This window comes from Rhamphochromis sp. 'chilingali', assembly GCF_963969265.1.
Source record: "Rhamphochromis sp. 'chilingali' genome assembly, chromosome: 11".
Classification (NCBI taxonomy): domain Eukaryota; kingdom Metazoa; phylum Chordata; class Actinopteri; order Cichliformes; family Cichlidae; genus Rhamphochromis; species Rhamphochromis sp. 'chilingali'.
The window spans coordinates 16,333,004-16,358,261 of record NC_137938.1 but is presented as its reverse complement, the minus strand read 5'-3'; the positions used below and the strand labels follow the sequence as shown (position 1 = coordinate 16,358,261).

The following is a 25,258-nucleotide window of genomic DNA, read 5'->3' as shown; positions in this document are numbered from 1 at the left end:
TACATGGGTGCATGGGAGCATTAAACATAACACACACCCCCCCCAAAAAAAAAAAAAAAAAAAAAAAAAAAAAAAACACACACACACACACACAGAGCTTCAAATCAAATTACTCCAATTGTGCAACTACAAGAGTTCAATTTAGCCTCAGTGCTTTTCCTGTAAAAAAGAATTCATGTCCGCATTTTCTCAAATGTCCCTTGGTTTTTACCGATTCCATCAGATTGGTGAGAAAAATCAAATGCAGACACGTTCATCCACTGACCAAGGTCAGAGAGTATTAAAAACTTGAGAAAATGGCTTTCCACACTCCCATCTCTGGGCTAGTTACTCTCTCAGCTTAAACGCTGTCCAAAAAAAGACCATAAACTCGACACTCAAGTTTTCCATCCGCCGAAGAGTGAAATTATGAGACAATTGCCTTGACTTAATAAACAAAAGAAATGGAAGTAACAGCTGACCCTGCACGGGTGAGCAACAACTTGAGGTGCACATTTGGATGGGATTCACATTCAACCATCACAGAACTGAGTGAACTGAGTGAACGGCAGAAGTAACAAAACTTACCAGAACTAAGATGTTTTTTCTTCCCTTCCTCTTATGAATGCACTCTCTTTATGAACAGTTTGTTTTTTGTTTTTAACAAGATGCCACATGTTAATGACAGAGTTAATCGCAAGTGTATTAAAGCTGTTTCAAATGCTGTTCAGAGGGGTAACTGAGAAGCAGTGGAATATGTCATACCTCTGATCCTGCTGCTGCCTTAATGACAGATGCCCTTCTTAAATCGTCCAGGACAATTATTGCAGGTGCAAATTTGCCAACAAACAGAAATCCAAAAACAACCTACGTATCCTGCTCTTAAACTGACACAGATGGGTAGAAAATTTATACTCAACTTCTATGAAAACACGTTAAAAGATTTAACAAAAATAAAATAAAATAGGGGGGGGAACAGTTGGTTTATTAAATTAGTTTTTTTTTTTTTCATTTACAGATAGAATGGAAACAGACAGTAGCAGACATCAGTGCAGACATGTGGGATCTCTTAAAAATAACATTTACTGTACAGCTTGTTTTTCTCCTGGTTACAGTCATATCATTAATGCAAATGTAGTAATTAGTGATATTAGCTGAACTTAAAAGAACCTAGAAATGGGAGGGTTAGTACAGTCCAGGAGACACTTTGTATGTTTGTTAGTCATTTTGAAATATGTGGATTTAACTCCCAGGCAGGTGGCAAAATCAATGTGTTTGAGCATAACAAATGTCCTCTTACAGAACCGAACCTGATTAAAAAATAATAATTTCTACAACCACTCTGGTCACATTGCAAGGCTACTTGAGCTGCCATGTTGCTCCAAGGACCGATGTACACAAGGGCGTCTAGGACATTGTGATCTGCATCGACTCCAGCATCTCCTCCACCGTCTTCATGGAGCATTTGTTCTCCTTGGTCCCACGACCAGCCAACTGCAAGTCAGAGAACAAAGGTGAGTGGCAGAGACAGAGTAAGGGCGGAGAGAAGGGGGAAAAAGAGGACATCAACTCATTAGATCTCTCTGCCAACTAACGTAATGGAGAGCCAAACACACTTAAACACAGCTTCACAGAATCAGAGATAACCTCATCCACCCAGTAGCATGCTTCAACAACTAACCAAAAACATCCTTTTCCCCATTTAGAATGGAGAAGCATAGAAGCAGAAATAATCAGAGACGCAACAGTGGTCATTAAATAGAATTGGTAAATGGGTCATGCAAAGTAAAATAATACCTCCAATCAGGATTTTTCCTCAACTGTTGCGTAAGTGCCATTTTCATTTTGAGTGCGCTCCAAGACAGGATGCCCACATTAGTCCTCTTCCATGGCCTCTAGTATAGAAGTATGTAACACCCTACTCTAATTTCTGCACTGTGTCCACAGGGTTTTGCAGGAAGTGCTGCAAATTATAATCCGCAGACATGTATCAGATTACTCATGCAAACACACAGAAGCACACACTTTTTCTACCCAATTTAACTTTGCCATGGATAAGGCACCCCCTCAAAAAATACCACTACGGAAGGCGCCTTCCTTAACCATCGGCAAGGAACCAGGGGCCCAAAATGAGTCAGTTCAATTAACTTTACCTATACAGGCATAGATTTAATTTTGTCTGTAACCATGTCTAAAGAAAGACATACATGGCAAATGATATCAGCTGATAAAAGTTATGTGCCCTGCTCATTTTCACTTAATTGTAGTTACTGTATGTTATGACAATTCTGTATAGTAAACTACAACATATATGCAGTGAATAAATCCAGAGTAAACAGTTCTAAGGCTCTATATTCATGTAGTCAGCAGGTTGAGGTCATGCAAAATGTAAAAGCATAATAATAGAGTCAAAATCAGATTAACAAAATGCTAATAATCAGCCAATCAAATTTGGCATGTTAGCATGCCAACACATGCTGAAGAACTGCAGTTCCTGAAGGGCCCACTTAACGCCATCCCTAAAAGTGAGTCTTGTTTCCAGTAATGAAATTAACATGTTTAGAGGTGGTCTCAGTCTCATAACAATTATAAGATGGTTAATTTCATATTTTCATAGCTAATCCATTGGGTAATAGCACAAAGCCACTTTTACTGACAGTTGAGCTGACACATGCAGCTGTAATCAGTCTGAGCAGTTTAAAAACAAAGTTAGAGAGGTAAGCCTGAGATGGTGTGGATATGTACAGAGGAGGAACAAAGAACAGTGAATATGGTGCTGCCATGCAGGAGGAAAAAAGGAAGACCACAGAGGAGGTTCATGGATGTAGTGAAGAAAGGCATGAAGAAGGCTGGTGTGACCAAAAAAAAATGATGCTTGGGATGTTTGAGGAATAACACCGCTAAGCAGATTATTTAAAATTCTACATATACCATAAAGCACTGATTTATTGCTGTGACATATTTAGTCACTCAACGTTTGGTCCTTCTCAAGCCTTTACAAACAGGAAATAAATGTAGGCTTAACCTAGTCCATACTGTATTTCCATGGTAAAAGCTTTTTCCTTCTCCTTTTGCCAAACTCCAACTTAGAGAGGGCAGTTGGCTAAGGTGTACAATTGGGTGTGTAATTTCCAAGGGTGACTCATTCTTCTAGATTTAGGGTGTGTGTGTGTGTTTGTGTGGTGGGGTAGCTATAATGATCTGTGCATTTCATTGCTTTGCTGTCTAATGCGCCATTACTCTGAGCCCAGTAGTCAATTATCTCCTCGGCCTGAGGTGAGACCACCACATTAACTCCTGCTCTGCTCTACAAGTAGGAGCAGACTAGACAGCTCCACATCTATTTAGAGCATCTGATAATGGAGTCATGACGCAGTGTGAGCCTCTGTCCGTGACAGAAGAGCTAATCAGAGAATTTGTTTAGAGAGTTAGGAAAAGAGGCCAGGCTATGTAGTACTACTTTCACCCCTGATGGAACAACAACCCACACATCTCCAGGTCTCCTGCACATCCAACTTCACCACAGTAATTACTTTTTTTTCTTTTCTCTTTTGAAATGCAACCCTGTCAGTCATGACCCCTCACCAATGTCTGCTCCCTCGTACACTCACCTGCCCACAGTTTCCTCACACAAAGGTATGACAATCACCAGGTACCGGAGCCTAATAAAAGTGGACGACTGACAAGGGCGACGCTTTAAAGGAGCAATCAATCAGCCAGCACAAGCGCACAGCAGCCAGCAGCTGTCTGATGGAGGGCATCTCAAGAGTCATTTTACCCGAGGTGAGATCGAAGAACTAAAAGAGGCAACCTCACACCTTGTCATTTAACTCATCTCACACAACAAAGGGAAGAAGGGGGAAAAAAAGAAGCACACGTGACACATGGTGGCAGCCAGGTATGCATACCCGTAATGTGGTCGCACGCTCACAGCTGAATTGAAATCCACACAACTCCACTAAGCAACTAAACAAATACTAGGAGGTTGCAGAGCAGGGCAGAAGCAGAGGGCTGCGATGAATCTCACATCATGCTCCCTGGAGGATAAAGGTGTGACTGACTGAGGTGTTTCATTATCGTCAGCACAGGGTCAAAATCACACATAATCTAGCTTTTACACACTTGTCCAATGGCCTTTAAGAGTAGCTACTACTTTAGCCTGCTATTACAACTTGGCCCAGAGTATTTTCATCTTGGCCATTATTTTTTCAAGCACATTAAATCCCTGGGAAAAAATATAAATTGTTGCAGAACTGGTCAATTCAGAAAAAAATACACCAAAGATTTTTTTCTTCCTATAAAACTAATGAGAATAAAAACTTTATACAGTTAGGCACTATGAAAGTGTATCATGTATCAATCAATTTCTTTCATTAGTTATATTACAGATGTGTTTTCTGTCTCTGATTAAAGCCTTTAACACACTCCCTGTTATGCTACTGTGTAACAACATTTAAAAACTTTCTGGTAAAGCCCAATAAGATGCTATTTTTCTTAGGAATGAGAAGTTCCAAGAATATACAGTTTCACTATTTTAACCAAAAAAACCATCAGGGCTGTTTTCTTATTTTAAGTCTTAGATATATGAAAAAAAATGCTATCAGTGTGGGATATTCATCTTTTCCCCTGCTAAGATCAAAGCTTTTCTAAGACAGGATAAGGTCAGTAGGCACAAAAATCAAAGTGAAAAGTAGTATGCACTTGACTTCAGTGAAGACATTCTGCATTGACTAAGCCAGCTCAACATTTTTTAAATTTATCAAGACATTCTGCAAATATAAAAGTGCTAATCTAAACCAAATAAGCTGTACCACTTCAACGACAGCTCTTCTATTTTTATTTTATTTCTATTCTTTTTTCACTCAAATCAAAGGAGCAAGTGACAGCTTAGAGCCGTTTTGTGACACTTCTGCAAAAAAGTTCACCATCATGTTACATGCACACTTTTTCCAACAGAACTGTCAGACTGAGGGCTCAACATGTGAAACGTGCCTATAAGGCAAGTAGAGTCAAATGTGGTGAGACAAGGTCTTTAGAGGCTCAGCAGGAAGCCTCACTCAGCTTCTGTAGGACCCACAGAAGCTGAGTGAGGAACCACTTATTACATTACAATCGTTTGGTGCCCAAATAAGCAATACATCTGGCAAGTATGGCAAATAATCTTTATGCTTTCGTACTTTGGTTGCCAGGACGACACTGTAAACCATTTTAGTGATACCATCTGACAAACTCCTTACTTTTGCCCCTTCCTTGCTAAAGCAGCAAATACATGCATGCATGTCCACATCCATCCTTTATTAACCTTATTTATGGCTTCCTTTTTATCTTTCTCTCTCTCCCAAATTTTGCTCTCTACAGTAATAGGGCAAAGCAAATACTTAATGGAAGACCGCCTCACAGGGAAGACTGAATCTGTTTGTAAAATATTAAAACAGCAGCTAGTTAAACACTGGAACTGAAGAAATCAGACAACATACGTAAACGGTTTTTGGAACTGCTATGAACCTCCTACATTTTTCCTCAAATCCAGCTACGGGTCACTATATCCCACTTTGAGAAAGACTGAAGTAGACTACTCTCACGCTATAGTTTAGTGTTGTCCTCTGAGAATCAGCTTGTGGCTCTGCAAGAAGCTCATCTGTGAAGCCAGTTTGCAGGATAAAGTCTTAGCAGACGCTGTGGCCTTAAGTCAACACATTAACAGTAAATGTACCCAGACACAGTAAAAGACGTCAGGGCTGTTATTACAGCCATGCAAGTCAAAGGCATCCTACAGGACTGCTGTGCATTTAAGGGTCAATACTGGGTAGGGAATACTTTTCACATTCTATGCAAATAAGGGGGATTTTAGGATCTCTGAATATTGTGTGCAAGTACTCCATGAAAGCTGCAACATAGCAGAAAATTCTGATCGGTGGTTTTCAGTGTCTGGTAGAGTGAAGATTGATGTGGGGGAAAAATGTTTTTCAGCAGGAAAGAGACACCAAAGAAAGAAAAATTAAAAGCTAGGTGCACTCACATCACATTAGATTAAAGTCTATTTGTAACTCACCTTATAGGCTCTATTTATTTGAGTGGCAGCCCAAGCAGCATACTTCATGTTGTCCTTCTTCACCTTGGCACTAACTTTAGGACTGGCAGCGATGTGACTTGCAGACTAGAAGGAAAAAAACAAGATGGAAGGAAGATGCAAAGGAGAGAACAGGGGAAGGGGTGTTCTTATATCAAAACTTGGTGAAACAGCAATAAAAGCGTAATGGAGATGAATGTGCAACCACTCTTACCATCTACCACTCCACTAGTCATTGTGGCAGAATGAAGAGAAAAAACAGACCTTGGCCTGATGACACAGGGGAAATCATTTACGGAGAGGAAAAAGTGAGCATTTTAATGCTTCATACGTAAATTGTCACTTAACAGGGCCTAATTTCTCCAACACCATTGATTCCCGCCGATGAAAGGACCTTGTATGTTTTGAAAAAAGCCTGACGTGAAATGAAAGGAGCGCCATGTGAATCACGGTCTCTGCCTGCCCCGACAGCTCCCCTCCGAACCACAAATCCCATGTCTTTCCCATGTTCCTGCCATCATCTCCACGCAGCAAACCCCAGAGGGCTTACCCTGCCTGCACTTCAAAGCCCAACCTACCAGTGTGCTGAAACTTTAGCTACGCACCAATCAACCTGGCCCTATTTTTTTTTCTGTAAAATGGTTTGGCTTCTGTATTTTTTTAGTAAGCTTTTTTTTTTTATTTCTATTTTTTTTAGCTCAAGAGAAACCTCAATTTAGATGATGTCAACACAGACAGGCTATCCCTGAATAACTGTGTGCACAACTGTGGAGGGGAATCCCCAAGTGAGTGGTGTAAGTTACCAGTCCACAACCAGTCTGTGGTCAGTGCTACCAGGTCTTGTGCCACACTGACTCAGATGGTGTAAGATGGTGAAAGTTTTCCCTTATGTTGAACTTGCACCTGTCACTGTTTGGACCATCGAGGCTAGCTAACAATGTGCAAAACACATTAAGACAGTTCTTTAACTACTACAAGAATAAATAACCACCTGAAGTATCCTTTAAAGACCCAAGGGTCTTTGGACGATATATTAAAAATAATAATAATAATAATCATGAAAAAAGAAACCTGCTCTCTCGCCAGTCAGACTTGAGAATTAGCAGGACTAAATGTCTTGGATCTGACCTTCACTGCTCCTCTTCTAGACCTGTGATGTTTCAGAGGGTGTGGGTTGCTGTGAGGTGTTTGGACTAAATGAAGAATCCCAGTCCAGAAAACAGGAAAATACCAGGGCTCGCTGCGTAAAGAGCTGCTTCCACTTTCTGCCTATTGCTCCCTGCATTGCTTTGTTTGTGTTTTTATGTCAGATCTCCCTTACGTATGATGCACTGGCACTAGCACACAATATCCTGTTTAAACAAATATGTAGATGAATGGGCTATCTGGCCAATATTCCAATTAAACTAGAACCTGATTGTATAATTTGCCAGTGCAGTCACAAAATACTGGCAACAGCTGTGCTGCTCTCTTCCTTATGCTTTTCTCCTTTTTAGCCCATAACTACTTTATTTATTCAAGTCATAAACATGAAAAAGTCTCACCAAGGGGGTATTATTACTAAAATAAAGGGCTCCAGAGGGGCAGGCTTTTCCAGTGCTGGAGTTCACCGTCTGAGTCAGCAGCGAGCTGACCCGTCTGAGAGCTCTCCCCAAAAACATACACACACACACATACAGATAGAGAAAGTACAGTCTTGACACACTGTGGCCAGCCTCAACCTTGAAAAACCACAGCGTTACAAAAAAAGGCTCAACCACTGTTGTATTTCTTTCCCACTTTCTCTTCATTCAAAGCAGCACTCACCATGTACAGACCAAACAATGCCCTCATGTTTCGGTTATTCAGCCTCAGCGCCTGGGCAAAATACTTCCTGGACAGCTCCAGGTTTTCCAGCCCCCCCTGAGTGTATTTCACCTGTGTGAGGAGGCATTAAACACAAGCAACAAGCCGTGTTAAAGGGCAGCTCAAGCAATGACAACATGACATCTGAATAAACAACATATGATCAGCTCTGTATTTGGTGACAGACATCCAGGTGGTTACCTACCTCAGCGTACTGCTCACAGTACAAGTGATTGTGAGGATTGATCATCATCAGCTCCTCCAGGCAAAATGCAGCTTTTCCATAGCTGTGGAAGCGACAAAGAAAACAGTAAGCTTGATACAGCTGTGGATGTGTCATCCTTAAGGTTGTTCAACTGTGAAGCACAACGGGTACGCTCAGTAAATTCACAGGTCTGAGATGAGACTGCACAGGGTACACGTCATTTCACAGGTGACAGACTTATAATATATAAAGGCCCACCAGATGAGAGGTTTATTCAGACGCTTACAATAAAGGGTATTTGGTCTAGACAGCTTGCTAAGGTAAAAGCCTATCTAGTGTGGTGATTCTTTCTCCACTGGGGACACTGTGTCCATCTGTGTGTTTTTCCTGTCTTTAATGTGTAGTTAACTACCTTCCTGAGGTCAGCACTACAGTAAGAGCTGGCACACTGTGCCTATACTCAGATGAGATCACTTCTCAGCAGCAGACTGCTGAGCTGTTGACCTAATCTGCTGCCACTCCACTTCTAATACACAGTTTCCCCCCCTCACAGGACCAGGCCAAGACAAGCTAAGATACAGTATATCATTGGACACAAAGCCATAAAACGTCTGCACACCTAACCAAATGCAAGCTAGCACATAGGCACATAGCCGAGACAGAGAGCAGACCTATCAACAGAAAATGGGCAAAGTTTTGTAGTCAAGCCTTAATATCTTAAGGAATTCTGTATTTTTATTTGCCTTTCAAGATTTTACATATAACTTAAACTTTATCAAAGAATAAGCTGAAAAACAAAAATCTTGCTTGTGTGAACAGGCTTTTACCCTGTTAAAGACTTCTCAAATTTCTCACTTCATAAAAAAAAAGCAAAATGCAAAGACGCATTTTGCTTTTTTTATTGCTTTTGTGAGAAATGAAATGATCCGACTGATGCTTGAAATAACATGAAAAACTTATCAGTATACCTGAAGTCTGCCATGGTAACTAGCTGAAAAATTAAGAGCATAGGAGCTAAAGAAAGGTGGGGACACAGAAAGGAGAAGAAAAAAAAAAAACAGTGGAAAGGGGCTGAGTAGAAAGGGAGATCAGAGGGCTTGGGAGGTTGGGGGCTGCTTACAATTACTACTTCCTCTCTATAAAGACTTTCAGATGTGCTCGTGCAATAGCTGTGGCCTACACCAGTGCCTGCTCCATCAGTCTTGTACTGGAGCCAAATTTGTACCTCTTCTACTCTTCAACGAAAGCTTCTAACCCAATGTGCTCTTTATGGCAGCTTCTAAGCTCCCTCTACACCACAGTGCTTGAGCGAGGGTAGTGTCACCATCATGTGTGAGACTCTGTATTTATTTCTTTTGGAGGTTAGTAAAACCATCAGCAGTGGCGTACCCCCCATTTTAATACCACATTCTGACTATGCATTGGACAAAATTGGATTCAAAGTATGCTTGAAAAAATTATTACTATTTATCCTGCAATTTTGGATGACCAGTCCAATTTGGTTGAACAGGCTCATAACTTGGGTCAGAATGAGAGCCAGCAGCAGATTCCAACAGTGGCTATGAGCAATACTTGCAACAGACAAAATAATCTCCTGTCTAAACATCAGCGGCATACGGATTGTTTTAACAGTGTCAGCTCAGAGGCTATTAATTACATTCTTAATCTGTTAATGCTGTCTACTACAACCCTAACAGCAGCAAGGCAGAGACAGACTGCTTTGTTTATTTTAAGCTTCCAGGGTGTTGTGCAGTGAGAGGAGGAGAGTTTATTTCTCTTGCTTTGCTTCTCCATCAACTTCTGTTTTCTCTAGTGGCAGGGGGGCGGCTAAAGTGCCACCACCTTCTCCTGGGAATTTCACAGCAAGTGTCCTCTCCCTCTGCCTCCTGATCTATCCCTGTGGAAAAGAGTGGTGATAATGCCTCACTATCCGGAAGAGGAGGAGGAGGGGAAACAGGGAGTTTGTAACCCAAAATAAAGAAGACAAAGAAAAGAAATTGACACGCCTGTAGATAGAGGGCTGTGGGAGTGAATGGTGTGATATTAGAAGTGTTGGGATAAGCTTGGAGATAATCCGCTCACCCTAGGATTTCCTCTGGCTACTACAGCAATAAAGCCTCCCAGACAAAGCATGAAATATCCAATAAGTAGCCTTCTCACCGTGCTACACATTCCTGCTGCTGCTGCCTTCCTACCAGAGCAACAACAGTCAAGTCCCTCTCTCTCTCTCTCTCTCTCACACACACACACACACGCATATATATATATATATTTTAAAAAAAAAATGTTGTTAAACTACAGACACCGCTTGACTAACTTCTGAGCCCCAGACAATTAAGGAAGGATGAACAGTGACACAAACAAAATTATTTTTGTCTTACAGTGCTCTTGTCTGTCTGGCAGTTCTCCCTGGCAACTGAGATATCAGGCTGGGGAGTCTTTCTGCTCTCATATGTAGGAGTGGGTGGGGGCTTAAGCCTGAAATCCTATTAAACCAGTCTTATGTGGCAAACTCAGCCAGGGTTCTATTCAGACCCCTGGCTGAGTTTGGCATCTCAACGCCTTCCATTGTGGCCATCCAACGGCCCTTTGGAGATCAAGCCATCAGAATGATGTGAAGTCCTGACACAAGCAACCTAAACATGAAGCAGCTGTACCAAGTCACTTTTTGTCTGATAACCTTGACACGACAACTCACACTTAAACAACAATTAAATACCAAATTTTTGCTACACAAGATGTCTAGATCAATCCATGTGCATTTGTTAATAAACTATGATGAACATGGTGATGCTGTTCCCTGTGTTAACTGTTACAAAATCACATATTGGAGAATCCTTTATCTAAAAGAAAAGGGTTTGTTTATGCTCCAACTGTATAAAACAATGCATCAGTTTGATCATAATGACCATAGCAAATGTTTGACTTGAATAGTGTTTGGATTTGGGTATTGTAACTGCAAAGGTGGGTCCCAATATAACCACAAAGAATGCAAGCTTTTTAAAGCTGTACATAGAACAGGCAGATGAAAAAGTATATATACAAGGAAATTTGGCTCTGCTTTCAGGGAAGTGAATACTACAATAGTTTTGGTTAAAATATAAAAATGCATTTACTCATGTTCGTTGATGTAGAGCTCTGACAGCTCATGCCATGCTTCCTGGTCTCCAACAAACCTGTAAACAAATACTGACATTAAATTCTCTTCCTCCAGAGGAGTAAAACAATAAATGAAACTAACATATTAAAGAAAAAAAATATTAGGATTAAGCAACCACTGTGTATTATAATAACAATGACAGTCTTGCAGCTGACAGCATTTGTTGGCATTTTATGCTCAAATCATGCCAGCACTCTTGAAAGCAGGTTCGTTTTTAATTAAAATAAAAATCTGGGGAGATGAAGAGAAGGGGTGGCTGATCCCCCCCTTGTAACAAACACTCACTGCTCCAAATACTCATTGAGCTCCCGGATGGCTTCAGTGCTCTTCCCCTGGGCCTTCAGTATGGAGATCTTGCGCTTCCTTGCTGCCTATAGAGCAGAGTGTAAACAGGATTAGGAACTCAGCTTCTCAAGTGGTTGAGAGGGTAAAGAGCATGAGGGAGTGTAAGAGTTGTGAGTCTAAGTGTTTCACTTTTCAGTGTACCACAAGCTTTCTTAAAGTTCCATTATGACAATGAATCATTTTCTATAAGAAAAAACTGCACTTTCTTTCCAAAGTAACAGCCACAGAGTCAAAAAGACAAGACTCTGTCAAGTTAACTTTGTTAAGTTTATTCATATTATTACTGCGGGACTTTAATCATAATTGGAGATAGTTAGCGACCATGTCCAACGGGATACGGACACACATTATGAGTCAATGTTTGGAAGTTGGAATGAGCTCAGTGGCTGAGATAAAGTGGTGAGTCATCCCCTAACCAAGTGGGGAAAATGGCACACTCCTCCAAACCCCAACGCCTGTCTTCCTGCCGGCACAGCACGCATCTAGCGCTGCACCAGCCTGACTTACATCAGCTGAAAATTGCTTTCCGCTTCATTTTGATGTTGAATTGACCTTAAGGTGGATTAGATTCTCATCAATCTGAATTAGAAAGTATTGCCCTGACTTTTCCAAATGTTAGACTCGCCCCAGACCACCTCCTTCTTCTCTTTTGATAGTAAGTGAAAACCTTAACAGGGGCTGCTGCTCCATTAGGAGTGCACTGCCCTGCCACAGCTTATTTTATTTATGGACTGGCACTTGATTGAGTGGGGCTTCCTCTCATAACCAAAGCCATTGAGGGCTGTGTATGAGTCATGTCTAGGGGCTGTAAATCTGGGTCTCCTCTGACAATGCCATCGTAAGAAATCCACTTATCCATCAAGCTGGGACAAAGACCTGCTGACACACAGCAGCTTTAACCGAAAAAAATAAATAAAAGGAGCGCTGTGCAACAAGACATCATCGTCATAAAGGAAAGAATATTTTAACATAAACAGAAGGCAGGCAAGTTGAGAGAAAATTAACATTTCATGAATTTATCAACCAGCAGTGAACCGTGAATGGCTAATTATTTCCTTTTAATACCTTCTTCTTTAATAAGCCTGGATGATCTGGACTGCGCATCTTTGAGCTGCAACTTATTGTTCAAGAAGCTAACAAGACAGATGAAGAATAGTGTCCTGAAATTCTTCAAAGGAGAGAGATGTGCTCACTACATCTGGTCAGCACTTTCCCAATAAAATCTGAGAAGAGATAAGAAGGCTGGGCCTCTTCTCTCGAGTTGGAGTGACACGCTTTGTATCCATACAGCAACATTGTGCATCACAATTCTATTGCCTACCTGTATTCAGACTATTAAAACAAAGAGGGCGCCAATTTAATCTGCAGTCTATCATGAAATTAGAATTTATACTCACTTCAAATTAAAGACACAAATAAGATCTTTCCTCAACACACACCCACTTCTCTCTGTCCCCCCCCCCCCCCTTTTTTTTTTTCTTGGATAAAGAACATCTTTGGGCTCAAAACAACATATGGAACTTGTTGCTCTGAAATGTCATAGCACTTTATTAAACATAAAGTAACTCCAACCTACTCCTCCCTGTTCTTTTCTAGCTACTGATCCAGAAAAAAAACAAAAACCTGGCATTTGACTATCTGATCCCTCTGTCGTTATGACTTTTTTTTTTTTAATTAATGCTCTGAGGACACTCAAAAAGTACAGACTAGCATATTTGTGTCAACACTGCACCATGAGTTGACCTACAGCATTCGTTCCCTATGATGAGACATGAACACACAACACAGGTGGCACACTTGACATGTGTGAAACAGGTTAAAAATGTATTTTATGCATTTATTTATTTATTTTTTCCCCACAGGTATGTTTGCACCCATACACAGCAGATTGTTTAAGTTACTATCGAATCGTTTTTTAAAGTCTGAAAGTCAAACGCTTCCAAGAGTTTTCAGAGTATACTTCACATTTATGTGGTCAATAAACATTGACGTGAGGCTTTAAACTTCACATTGCTTTTCCCGCACAAATAAACTCTTGTCTAGCAATGAATCTCTAATTGCATATGATTGTGGGTCAACCTCAGAAGTCGTCTGTGTGACCTCAGCGGCTTATTTAAGAAATACTAGCTTTTTATATTGAACAATTAGGGTGAAATGAGAGCGTTGGAATTTAATATTAACGTAATCACTAAGTCCACTCATTCTTAAACAAATCCTAAACTAGCACATCCTTTTTTGCAAATGCTGTTTGCACCACATAATCTAAAATACTCACAGGAAGAAATAAAAAGGTGGAAAAATCGCATTTATGCACGCAGACAAGAATTTTGCCAGCTCATTGCTGTAGGTATTGGAACATAGCAAGCAATGGAAGGGCTAAGAGTTTGAAACATTTTTTGGACAGCGCCATGGCAAAAAAAAAAAAAAACCTTGAGCAATTTTTGTTGATTCAACAATTTTGGTTAATGGGTACCACATCTATTCCACAGCCTGTAATTACAACAGCTCAGTTTCCAATCTGTGCTTCGCATGCTGGGATGCCTCGCAAGTCTTCCTTGTGGTCGCCAATTTTCCGCCATTTCTCAGGCCCATCCCCTGCCCGAATCCTAAGAGCATGTTGGAGAACATGTAGGGAGGAGGCAGCCCTCACAATAAGACAGGTGACCTAAGTGATGTCACTGAATCGTCGCTCCACCCTGCATCACTACACCCATTGAGGACAAGGATTTTGGGAAAAAGGTTTAAGGTTAACATCTCAGAGACAGAGGACATATTTGTCTGTTTTGTTCCACTCCCAGTCCCAGGTTTGAATGTCAGCCTACGCTTGAAAGGGTGGCAGTCTCTAGCACGCAGAGACCAGGAAACAGACCATTCCCTTTCCGAGTATGTCCCTGCAATCTACATTAGATCTGTGCCATGTCTGGGAGGTGTCCTGGGACTCACTGAAATTACAACTCACATTATCAGAACAGTGGATATATTTAAACAATTCACTACAGATCATTCTAATAACCAAACATAAGTTGGCTGAGTGCCAATCACTGTACGTGACAATGACAGCGTTGGAAGAAAATCACAGAATTTGCAACTTGAATCTCATTTTCGTTAGCGTGTCAGAATATTCACTGCAATCACCCGAGTCTTATTTCCTTGTTTGAAACGGACCGACAGAGTCATTCAGGAGAGCAGGCTATGACAAAAATGTCAATGACACTTTTGTGCTACCAAATATTGGTAGGCATCATGACTGAAAAATTTAATCACTGTTGGTAACCCATCTTTAAAATGTTTGCTCTGTGCTTTAGTTGCAGCCATGCTTGCAATTGCTGGATCCAGAGCAGGTCTGGTTCCGGATTGGTTCAATAACTGCACTCATTAAGCTCAGACACTAATCTAATAACCTCTCATTAAACTTTTTATCTTTCTTACTGCTCAATCAAGCAACAGCTGTGTATCTGTTTCATTGTTTTCAGAACAACCCATAGACAGTATAACACTACCATAACATCATCCATTGGTTTATAAAGTCCTGTTCTGAAGCCTTGTGATAAGTTTTTTTTTTTGCCATCTTGGTTGCAAAAGACCAGATGTATTGAAAAGGAGGAGGGATTGTCTAATGACCTGTGATTGACAACTCATTAGCCAGTAAACATGCAGCTTCATACCACAGATAATCCTTCAATTGAAACATAGTATGACCAAGATTTACTCAGCAATAAAATGTTTACAGATGTCACGTGACAAAAAAAAACCCCAAAACAAAATAAAACAAAAAACATTTTTCCCAAAGACTTGACTTGGACTTGAATTCTCTTTCCCCAACCACAGCTATCACCATATGGTGGCATTCAGATAGAATGCAGGATTTTAGGCACTTCACTATATCCATATTTTACATTATGTATGGCAAAACTATTATCAATCCAACAATAAACCTTATATGACTCCTGCTGAGTGTCTTATTTTCAGGGTAGTTTTCGGGTTTTAAAATAAATTGTCACTACCTCTTGAAAAAGTTGCATTTTTTTTTTTATTTCTAACAACCAACAAATCATCACAGTGAGAGGAAAAACTGAATTTCAAGTTCTTGTTATTTCTAGCCTTAATGAAAGCTAAAACATTTTGAATTTGACGTTTGATCTGATGCTTAATTTGTATTCGTTAAAATACCATTGAACTAGTAGCTGTTATGACACACAGTCACGGTCAGTCACTGAACACTGAAAGACAACACACTGCTCCATAATCAATCATGCTAGCTAGTGTTTCTGATATGCATGATGTCATCTGGTAGGAAGGAGGTGCCAGCTAACAATTTCCAGGAAAAGAATGTTAAACCAATTGCAACAGAAGTATAATTTCTCTTTTGTTTTGTCATGTTTACAGCTCTACACAGCTGACTGGTGTAAAAAGTTCTCAGCAGCTGGCAGAATCCACCATGTTTACCTTGGTAAGCCTTACAGTAGTTACAGAACTGTTATGCAAGATTTAAAGGAAGATGTAATGCTAAAGTTATTTTTTTCTGTAGCTTTTCTGTCAATGTTATGTAGTCTGAATCCAGCATAAGGGTGGATAAATAAAAATGTATATTTATAATTGTAATGTAAAACAAAATTATATTTATACTAACCAGCAAAAATGATTTACAATCTCAGTGTAAAACAGCGACAAATAATTATAAAGTGAGTGCGAGACAGACAGAGACTGATGGGAGGCAGCAGCTCTTGCAAGATAAAGATAGGGAGGCTATTTCTCCATGACACACGGAGAACAAGCTTATTCCTGTTTAAAGCACAAAGCTGATGTTGTGAAATGAAATCCAAAGTACCTATGATGTGTCTCTAGCACACTGCCTGCTGAAAGAAAATATCTAATGCATCTAAAGGAATCCATATGGCACCATGGCACAGGACTTTTTGCACATCTTTTTTTTTTTTTTTTTTTTTGGGGGGGGGGGGGGGGGGGGAGAGGCTACAGCCAAAATAAACAAGCTGCTTTCTTCTGAAAACCCTTTAAAAGATTTATTTTCTTGCTTGGCCACATGTCCTTATGGAAACAATTACCAGCAGGTACATTGTGTTTAAGGTATGTGGGTTTGGCAGAACACTGGCTAGACAAGTTTCTGCAAGTTATTTTACAGTGATGGATAGTAAATTGAAAAGAAAAGATGGCAAGGGGTGGGCTTCAGAGAATTACTTCAGACTTGTTTGTATTACCAGCTTAACATCCAGCAGCACTTTGCACCTGAAGCCAGTAGAGAGCAAAGGTGAAGGGAAGGGAGCTTATCCCTGTTCAGTTGGGGTGGAGGTCTAAAAGGCCCAGTAAATCATCATCTTCAAAGACCGGAGCTATATTTACGCTTTACTTCCACCAAACATGTCCGCCACTGACTAAGACTATGAATCACCCCCCCAGCCACCCAGCCCCCTCCCTTAAACACTTTTTAGTTGTGTGGGTGATAGGCTGATCAGCAGTGTGGTTGAGGCCAGAGGCCAACTGGAGTTTAACTTAGCTACTCCCTTGCTAACACCGAATTGCCTCGACAGATTTAAAGCCCTCCAAAAAGCTGAAACCACAAAGTGAAGCAAAGTAGAGCGCTAAGCAGGGGACTTTTCTTTTTTTCTTTCCTTACCGTATTGGTGGGGTCGTCTTGGAGAATGGCATCATAGTGCTTGTTGGCCTCATCGTACCTTCAGCATGGGAAAGTGGGGGGAAGAAAAAACATTTTATTAAAAATTAAACCAATCCCTATTCCCAGTCAAGTAAAATTAGATGGTTTGGAAAAAAAAAGAGTTCAAAACAATTACGTTTCTGTACACATTATGGCAGGTTTCTAGGATTACAATGAGGCTGTACAGAAATCAGTATTAATCTATAGAAAGAAAAACCTTCATTTAAGTTTAGGTTATTGGTCATACGGTGGCTTATATAATTTCACAATGGCTCATGACATCAATACAAATAAAACTCCCTGTTTTTCAGATTGTATTTTCATTTGATTGTGTAGAGTTGTTTTCACCTTTAAACAAAATTAAAATGCTGCCTTTACATCTGTCTGTGTCTGCAACAGTCTTTTTCTCTCTGGGCCCACATATTACCACAAAACATGCATATGAACCTGATAGCCTGCTGCGTCCCAAAGAGTGTGCTTCAGACTGTTGGACAGGGCCAACAAGAACAAATACATGAGCTATAAATAATGGATACATGGTTACAAATAAATAAAAATCTTGCAATCGGATGCATGTGCTCCTCACTTATGATGTGAAACCAGGCGCCAAAGAATGTTTTTTTGCTTGTAAGGAGTAATCTGCAGCACTGATGTTTTAGCAAACAACAGCATGGTTCCTTGATCACAAATGGTTAATCCCGCAACAGACAGAAGCACCTCTGGTTCCCATTAGCAATGAGCAGCCCTACTTCCAGCACTGATGCTTCCCTCACATTCACTTTATTACTCAGCCACACTTTGGGAGACTTCAGATGGCACCAGGCAACCACTCACAAGCCACTTTGATTTGCTTTATTTATTTAGGGACCAAGCATGTGTGTGTATGTGTGGCAAGCATATGCATGTGTGGAGGGGAAGGCCCTTACTGTTTGAAGCTGCGTCATTGAAGTGTAGCTCTGTCTGCTGCCAATTAGATCCCAGTGTGGAGTTTATTTAATCTGACAGTGCTGAAGCAATCACTCTCAATTATCACATAAACTCTGACATAACCGATAAACCAGCAATGGTAATCGGGGTGGGGAATGTGAGTGAGGTAGTAAACAGATTGAATTACCCTGACTTCAGATCAGTACAAACTAAAATACCCCCTTGTTTATCTTCCTTCCTCAGACTCCTTGTTCTGATTGTGGTGGCATTTCAATATTTACATAGCCAAGACGCTCTTAAAGCACTGAGATCAAAACAGGGAAGGCAAAGAGAAAAAAAAAAAGAGGCGAATAAGAAGTAACAAAATAAGGAAACAACAGCAGAATAGAAACCAGAGAGTGCTGAGAGACCCCCAGAATAACAGTGGGATCTAACCACTTCCTTCCCGGGAATCCTTACCTCAGTCTAAAGGGCCACAGGACTACCCAGCACTGAACCTTTCCCCACTCCATTCCCTTCTTTCTCCAAAAGGAATGCTGGGTGATCCAACATAAACACACATTACCCCACACACTGTACTTACATATACCCAGACCATTGTACCACTTAGGATCTGCTAACATTTTCTTGTCCCCAAGCCTCTCAAAGTACCATACATAACAGTAAGGCCGTGCTTTTTTCTGCCTGCCCTCTCTCCCAATGCTTACCTTTCCAAAGCTTCCAGCCTCATGCCCGTTAATCGCTTCACTCTGTGGCTATCTGGAAACTGCTTCCTCAGTTCCTGTAGACAGGTCTGCAAGGATGTGGGCAGAAGGGAGACCAATTATAGATGGCAGTATTTAAACTTTATGTTACGCTGACTCTCACGCAAATACCAAAGCTTCTTTGATACAAACGGTCTGTCTTGGGACTTAACTGAACAACCAACAATACAGACATTCTCCCATAAGGCAAACTTCACTGTCTTAAATGAACTGTTATTTCTCTGTTACACATTGGGACAGCCACATCACTATATTTAAAAAAAGAAAAATATATTTTTTAAAAGTGCAGATTCTCCTACTTCCACCTTTTCTTCCTCTTCTACACAAAGTTTGAATTTGTGAAAGAGAAGACAATAGTAACAATAGCATTCAGCATTATCATGAATGAGATGGAAAAGTCTGCAGTGTGACCTGGATCGTATCTGCTATCCATCAGCTTAAGTCTAGTCCTTCTGCTTTTTTTTTTCTGGCAGAAGTGCTGAGAGGATAGCCAACAGACAACTAATTCTAATGATTGAGTTCGAGCCTTCTCTGTACTCGGTGAGTCACTCATTTAGCCAAAGGGAGCTGTCACATCCATACTGATTGGAGATGAACTACTTGAATTACTGTCCCCCCCACCCCTTCTAGTTTTGCATGCAGATTTGACCATTTTCATATTTCTGAACCTAAACTCTGAATAATTACGTGACACTACGTGACAAATAAATCCTAAAGAGAAAAAAAAGGTGGAACTTTGTTAGAGATGCCAAGTTCAGTGAACACTTGAAGCGTGCATCTCCATGTATTTGTTACATCCACTAACTCCAGTTCTTATTAAACTGTTTTTCCAAAGTACAGACAAAGTAAAGACCACTTGGCCAAATAAAAATCAGATTTTCACATTTGGCAGCGCAGGTGCTGCAAAGTAGTAATGGTTGTGAGAGAGTGAAGCTTTTGGGTGTGTGAGGAAGTGCGACGAAAACTTACCAGAGCCAAGTCATCCCGACTGCAGTCCAGGGCTGCAATCATCACCTGCTCATAAATAATCCATACTGGGCAGAAAACACACAGACAAAGAAGAAAGTGTTGACGCCCTTTCCATTCCACTGTCTGTCATAACATCTAAAACTTGATATATTAAACTATACACTTGACATAGAGACTTAAGAGTCTGTCCCCAACAACTGCATGGGATGTTTTTTCCCCACTTTCCACAATGAGAACCAAGAGTTTATTATTATTACTATTATTAAAAGAACTGTTCTGTTTCATTTAATACATCATGGAACATTTATTATTTTCCTTTTGACATACACTGACTATTACTTAAAAACATCCATGCTGTATTACTAACATCCATAAACACCCTTCTGAAAAATTTTACAGGCATACTATTGATTTGCTAGCAGTGAACTGGTCATAAAATGTATTCAATTTCAGTAGTTTTACTTTTACATTTAAGGAAGATTCTTAGAGCAGGAACACACATGTACATTCAAATTATAAAACTTTTTTATAACAACTGGATTCAACTGGTTTCAGTTAATTCAATTTCAGTCAATTTTCAGAGTGTCAAAAAATGTCACTGATTTAATGTGAGATTTTGAATTTAATTTTTGTAAGTAAGTAAGTGGGGAATGGATTATTACTTAAACAGCTTTTTTACTTTGAGCATAAAAAAGTACTTTGTACTAAATGTTACCTATGTTTATACTATACTGCATGGTTTATAACTATCACACAGACACACAACACTCCAGTGAGTAGAGTGACAACTTGGGGTTCAGTATCTAGCTCAAGGACACTTCAACATGTGGAATTGACATCTGGACGGGAACTGAACTATAGATTTCCAAGTAGTGAAAAAAGCTTATATGGGGGTCAAGTGGGAATTTTCTCAGATTTTACTATGTTAGATGGAATGATCCTAAAAATAACTTTGACTGTACAACAAATATAAATAAATATATTTATTTAAAACTATGTTTTTATTAGTCCTAACAATCATTTTAAATGCATATTAGATGCAGAAGCTTTGCAGATCACTTTGAAAGCATTTACACAACCATAAACACAGGTGGAACATCTTAATATGGTTTTGTGTGAATTCATTTTTGTGTGCCGGGTGGTCCTTAAGTTAGACTGTTTGAAAGTTACACTCAACCCCATAATTTGCTTTCCTCATTATGTTGAAATGGTGCCTATGGCTCAAGAGGTAGAGCAGGTCATCTACTAATCATAAGGTTAGTGATTCAATCCCTAGCCGCTCAAATCTGTATTCCAAAAGCATCCTCGGGTAGAATATTGAACTCCAATTTAACAGAGTGTGAATCTGTGTGAACGCTAGATAGAAAACACATAGGCATAGAAAAAGCATTTGTGAATGGGGAAATGAGACATAAAACATTTTGAGTGCTTAAGTAAAGTAGAAAAACACTACATAAGAACCAGTCTGTTTACAGTTTCCAAATAAATTCTACTTTAATAATACAATACAAAGTGTTAGTATGGATATAATTATCTCTTGAGGCATCAGGGAAAAAAAACAACAGTCACAATTTGGGCGGTTTAGTAAGGGTGCAGCTATATTCTGAAGAAAAAATCCTGCAAATATTACTAATATTCTTAAAAACAGTGCTGACGCATTGTGAAACTAAAGTAGTTAAACTAACAATTCTGTAGATTCCATGCTGAGATGTTTCGCTCAGGGTTGTATGACTGTTATAACACAGACTGTAGTTTTTGTGCCAAAGCAAGTTTGATCTGCTAAATGTGGTCGGGTTAACAACATATTGTGACTGTTTTCATTACAAATACAAAGATTGTACATATCAGTTTCTAAAGAAATAAGATATAAAATTATTTTGATAAGTGGGTGACATTTATATAACTATACCGCTAATTCTTAAACAATCCAAACATTGCAACATTTTTCAACACCAATAAAATTATTAATGGAAATTTACATAGGTGTTATAGGTGGTTATATGACAACACTTTCTGCATTTTCTTCCATGTTATATTTATTTGCTTGTGAAGCAAGTCATGCTAAGCCTCACCAACATAACACGCACTAACCCTTTAACATGTTTAACTCTGTGGTGAGCTTTAAAAATATGAAATGTTTATTGACAATTTTTCTTTAAGTCAACTGTGACATTACAACATTCTATAACACATAACAGAGTGCCTGCACAAGTCGACTAATGGAAATCAGCGCAACATGTTAAGCCAGCAGCTTTGATAAATAAACTAGACATGTTCAGCCAAATGAAATACACCCAGCCTCCACCCAAAAGGTTTTATGCCAAAACAAACAAATGCCCTTAGTTTTTCTTCACTTTAATGATTCCAACTCATGTTTTGATAATTGCCATCTCATTTCACAGCCAATTTAGGAGTTGGTTTCAATAAAAGCATAGCATGTCAAGTGTGCGTCCGATTCTTTTAAGGGGTTTGTAAATCATTATGATTTGAGGAAAAGGGAGAGTTTTACGAAGTAGTGCAGCAGGGCAGCTAAAACAATAAATAAAATCTGCAGGAATAACAATATGGTGTGCACTGTGAAAGGTAACTGAATACACTCCTTATTCTTTTTTTCTTTACACTATTAAACTGTGTAGGGCTGTATTCCTGCTCACTGCATTTCTGGAAAATAATCATGTTTTAGTGTTTTTCCTGACAATCTACCAATTTAATTTCTGTATCGACGTTTACTCATCAAACCAAAGACATTAAAATATGAACTGGTTTCCGTTCACCCTTTTTCATTTTAAGCATTATCCCCTGTCCAGACTTGTATTCTCAGAACTGTCTTTGCTTATCTGCATGATCCACATCACAGTAAGCTCAAGATCATGTCCAGAAATTAAAAAGTCCACAACGTTTTGATTCTCTCTAAGAACAAGAAAATTATTACTGACAAATTTTACTGAGGGTTATTAAGTAGTTTTAGTCACTACAAAGTCTAAATCCTAAACTATTGCCTAAATACTGCAGTTTTGAAGGTCGCCACTAGTGAAAAGGAACAAACAACTCACTGTTTTATTACAAGTATAAAGTTTTTCCTGTTGTTTTGAATTTGTCATACAAAGACAAATTTTTCTCTGCTTTTATGTTTAGTTACCTGTTTTAATACTACCAAATAATATAATATAATCAGTATTCTTAAGTCTAACACTCCACCTAACCACACACACAAAAAACATGTCTATAATGACATAAGATGACAATCTTCAGATTTATTCAGCCTTGACACACTTACTGTCATCTCCCAGTTTAGATGCATGTTCACTGATGAGTTCTTCACCAACATCCACAATCTGTTCACTGTTTCTGTAGTTATCTTCTCGCCATTTCCGCAGCTTATCTCTCATCTCTTTGGACAGAGACAATGAAAAATAAGGACAACTGCAAAATGAGAAAATTAACAGATTGCAACACAATTCACTATTTCAAGACCTTCACTTCTGTAGCACTCTACCACACGATTGTCAAGTGTGAGCGGCATACAGCTTTTCTAAATCACACTTTATTACCTATAAATGCACTCAAACCTGTCCGGCATTTGAACCGGTGTGGCTGAAGAGATTTACGATATTAGGACCATTACACACACCAAACTTCATATACTATGCATGTATTTAGCTCAACAGATTTGACAGCATGACACGAAAATGTTCGAGCAACTAGGAGACGTTATGAATGCACACAAGTGCAGGCGGAGAAAAGGCAGCATCAACATTAGTACGGTACTGCGTTACTGTCGCCGTGTTCCAGCTCTTTTACAGGACCCGACACCTGCGTAGTCTGTGGTGGCTACCGTTAGCCGCTGCATTAGGCCAACCCGGGCTAAAATGATAACAAGCCCTGTGTCTTTTCTTCAAAGAGACAAACGTCGGTTTCCACTGCACACTCCCGGTGCTTTCACGCCATCATTACGCTGAAGCTAGGGACAATGAAGCGGTTACTGACTACTGCGAACATAAAACTGACTGGGTAGCACACTTTGCTAACTATGTTTAGCTAACCACTTTAAAGGGTAGCTTGAGAGCTCGTATATTAAGTCTGGAACAGCGACGACTCCACGTCATGTCAGTGCGCAAGATAACGCCAGAAGCTTTCAAAAAGTAAGAACACGTGCCTGTGTGACACTTGAAGAGTAGCTATTTTATATTTTATCTTACCTTCCCATCCTACATCGTACATTTCTGCTACCGACGCCATCTTTTCCTTTGCGATAACGTACGCCGTGCTTACGTCATGGACATGCCTGCTGCGATTATGCATTATTATTATTAAGTCCAAGTCTTTCATAACGCTTGAGATGTGCTATAATTCATCCAAACAGCTTACGTATTTTTTATTCATACAATAAAAAATCCTTAGTGTTTTTGTCTAGACTTAGCCTTAGGGTAAATTAGGTCTCTCTCTTGCATTGCAGTATTCAGCAATACATCCCAAAATGAATAGCAGGTACAGAAGGCATTTACAATCCAGATGATGTCGTTTTCGCGCTCCATTGCCGGTTTTATGTTTCCCTTTTAAGTATCGGGTAGGATAATCGGCATCTCGGTTTCCTCTGAAAATATGAAATGTGCTTTCCAAGCAAATCTACCGTTTTATTCTGATTTCCCTCAGGAGCCTCTGTGAATCTCATCCCCTCGCTGTGGATGCTTGCTCGCACACTTCTCTCTTACCACATTACACACTTGTTGATGTGGACTCAGCACAAACTTGCTTACAGAGACATTTCAGAGATTTGATGTCATATCCAGTGCTGCTCACTGACCATAGCCTAGTGCTATGCATACTTTGCCGATGCTCTAACGGTGAGAGGGCAACATGATTATTTGTCCATGACTTCTTCTTTTTTTGTAGGACACTGATATGATTTATAAAAAAAAAAAAAAAACAGTCTGGCTTCACCAGTATAGGGCAACAATGAAATGTCATCATGCCTGTCAGAGACACAATTAATAACATTGTATGTACAGTTTAAATTACACTCAGCTCTGACTATTTGTGCACTTGTAATTTTCAAGTCTGCATATGGCAGTCAGTTGATATGTGGTTGGGTTTTTGCTGGAGTACAGAATACCGAAACCGCCACAGTAAAACAGTCACTCACGCTCCTCTGGGGTGGAAGCCTTCCCCCGTCTGCCAAGGTGTCACTGAGGGCCAGGGCCCTAATGGTGACCTACAATAAACACCATGTGGCGGGCGTAACTCTTGGGACTTTCAGGACATGATGGTAAAAGCACTCTGTGAACAAGCCGTCCATAACTTTGAGATGCAGCTGGATGTGGTG

At 39.8% G+C, this 25,258-nt stretch overlaps 1 protein-coding gene across 1 annotated transcript; it reads right to left on the bottom strand.

Moving 5' to 3' along the window:
• Window positions 1-56: 56 nt before the first annotated feature.
• On the bottom strand, window positions 57-24,247 carry emc2 (ER membrane protein complex subunit 2). The gene is made up of 11 exons (XM_080896167.1): window positions 24,135-24,247; window positions 23,213-23,326; window positions 19,936-20,000; window positions 18,910-18,995; window positions 17,237-17,294; window positions 11,545-11,630; window positions 11,216-11,275; window positions 8,100-8,181; window positions 7,856-7,966; window positions 6,032-6,136; window positions 57-1,473 (listed from the first exon to the last, which is right to left on the bottom strand). Exons 1-11 carry the CDS (start codon window positions 24,235-24,237, stop codon window positions 1,387-1,389), a joined length of 957 nt encoding a protein of 318 aa, XP_080752293.1. The 5' UTR covers window positions 24,238-24,247; the 3' UTR covers window positions 57-1,386.
• Between the last annotated feature and the right edge of the window lie 1,011 nt (window positions 24,248-25,258).

Excerpts from the sequence above, each read along its gene's own strand:
- emc2 (XM_080896167.1), bottom strand. The coding sequence starts at position 24,237 with ATGCATAATCGCAGCAGGCATGTCCATGACGTAAGCACGGCGTACGTT. Across the intron at positions 17,295-18,909 it reads AGGCTGGAAGCTTTGGAAAG|GTACGATGAGGCCAACAAGC; the intron begins GTAAGCATTGGG and ends CCCATGCTGAAG. Across the intron at positions 7,967-8,099 it reads ACTGTGAGCAGTACGCTGAG|GTGAAATACACTCAGGGGGG; the intron begins GTAGGTAACCAC and ends CTCCTCACACAG.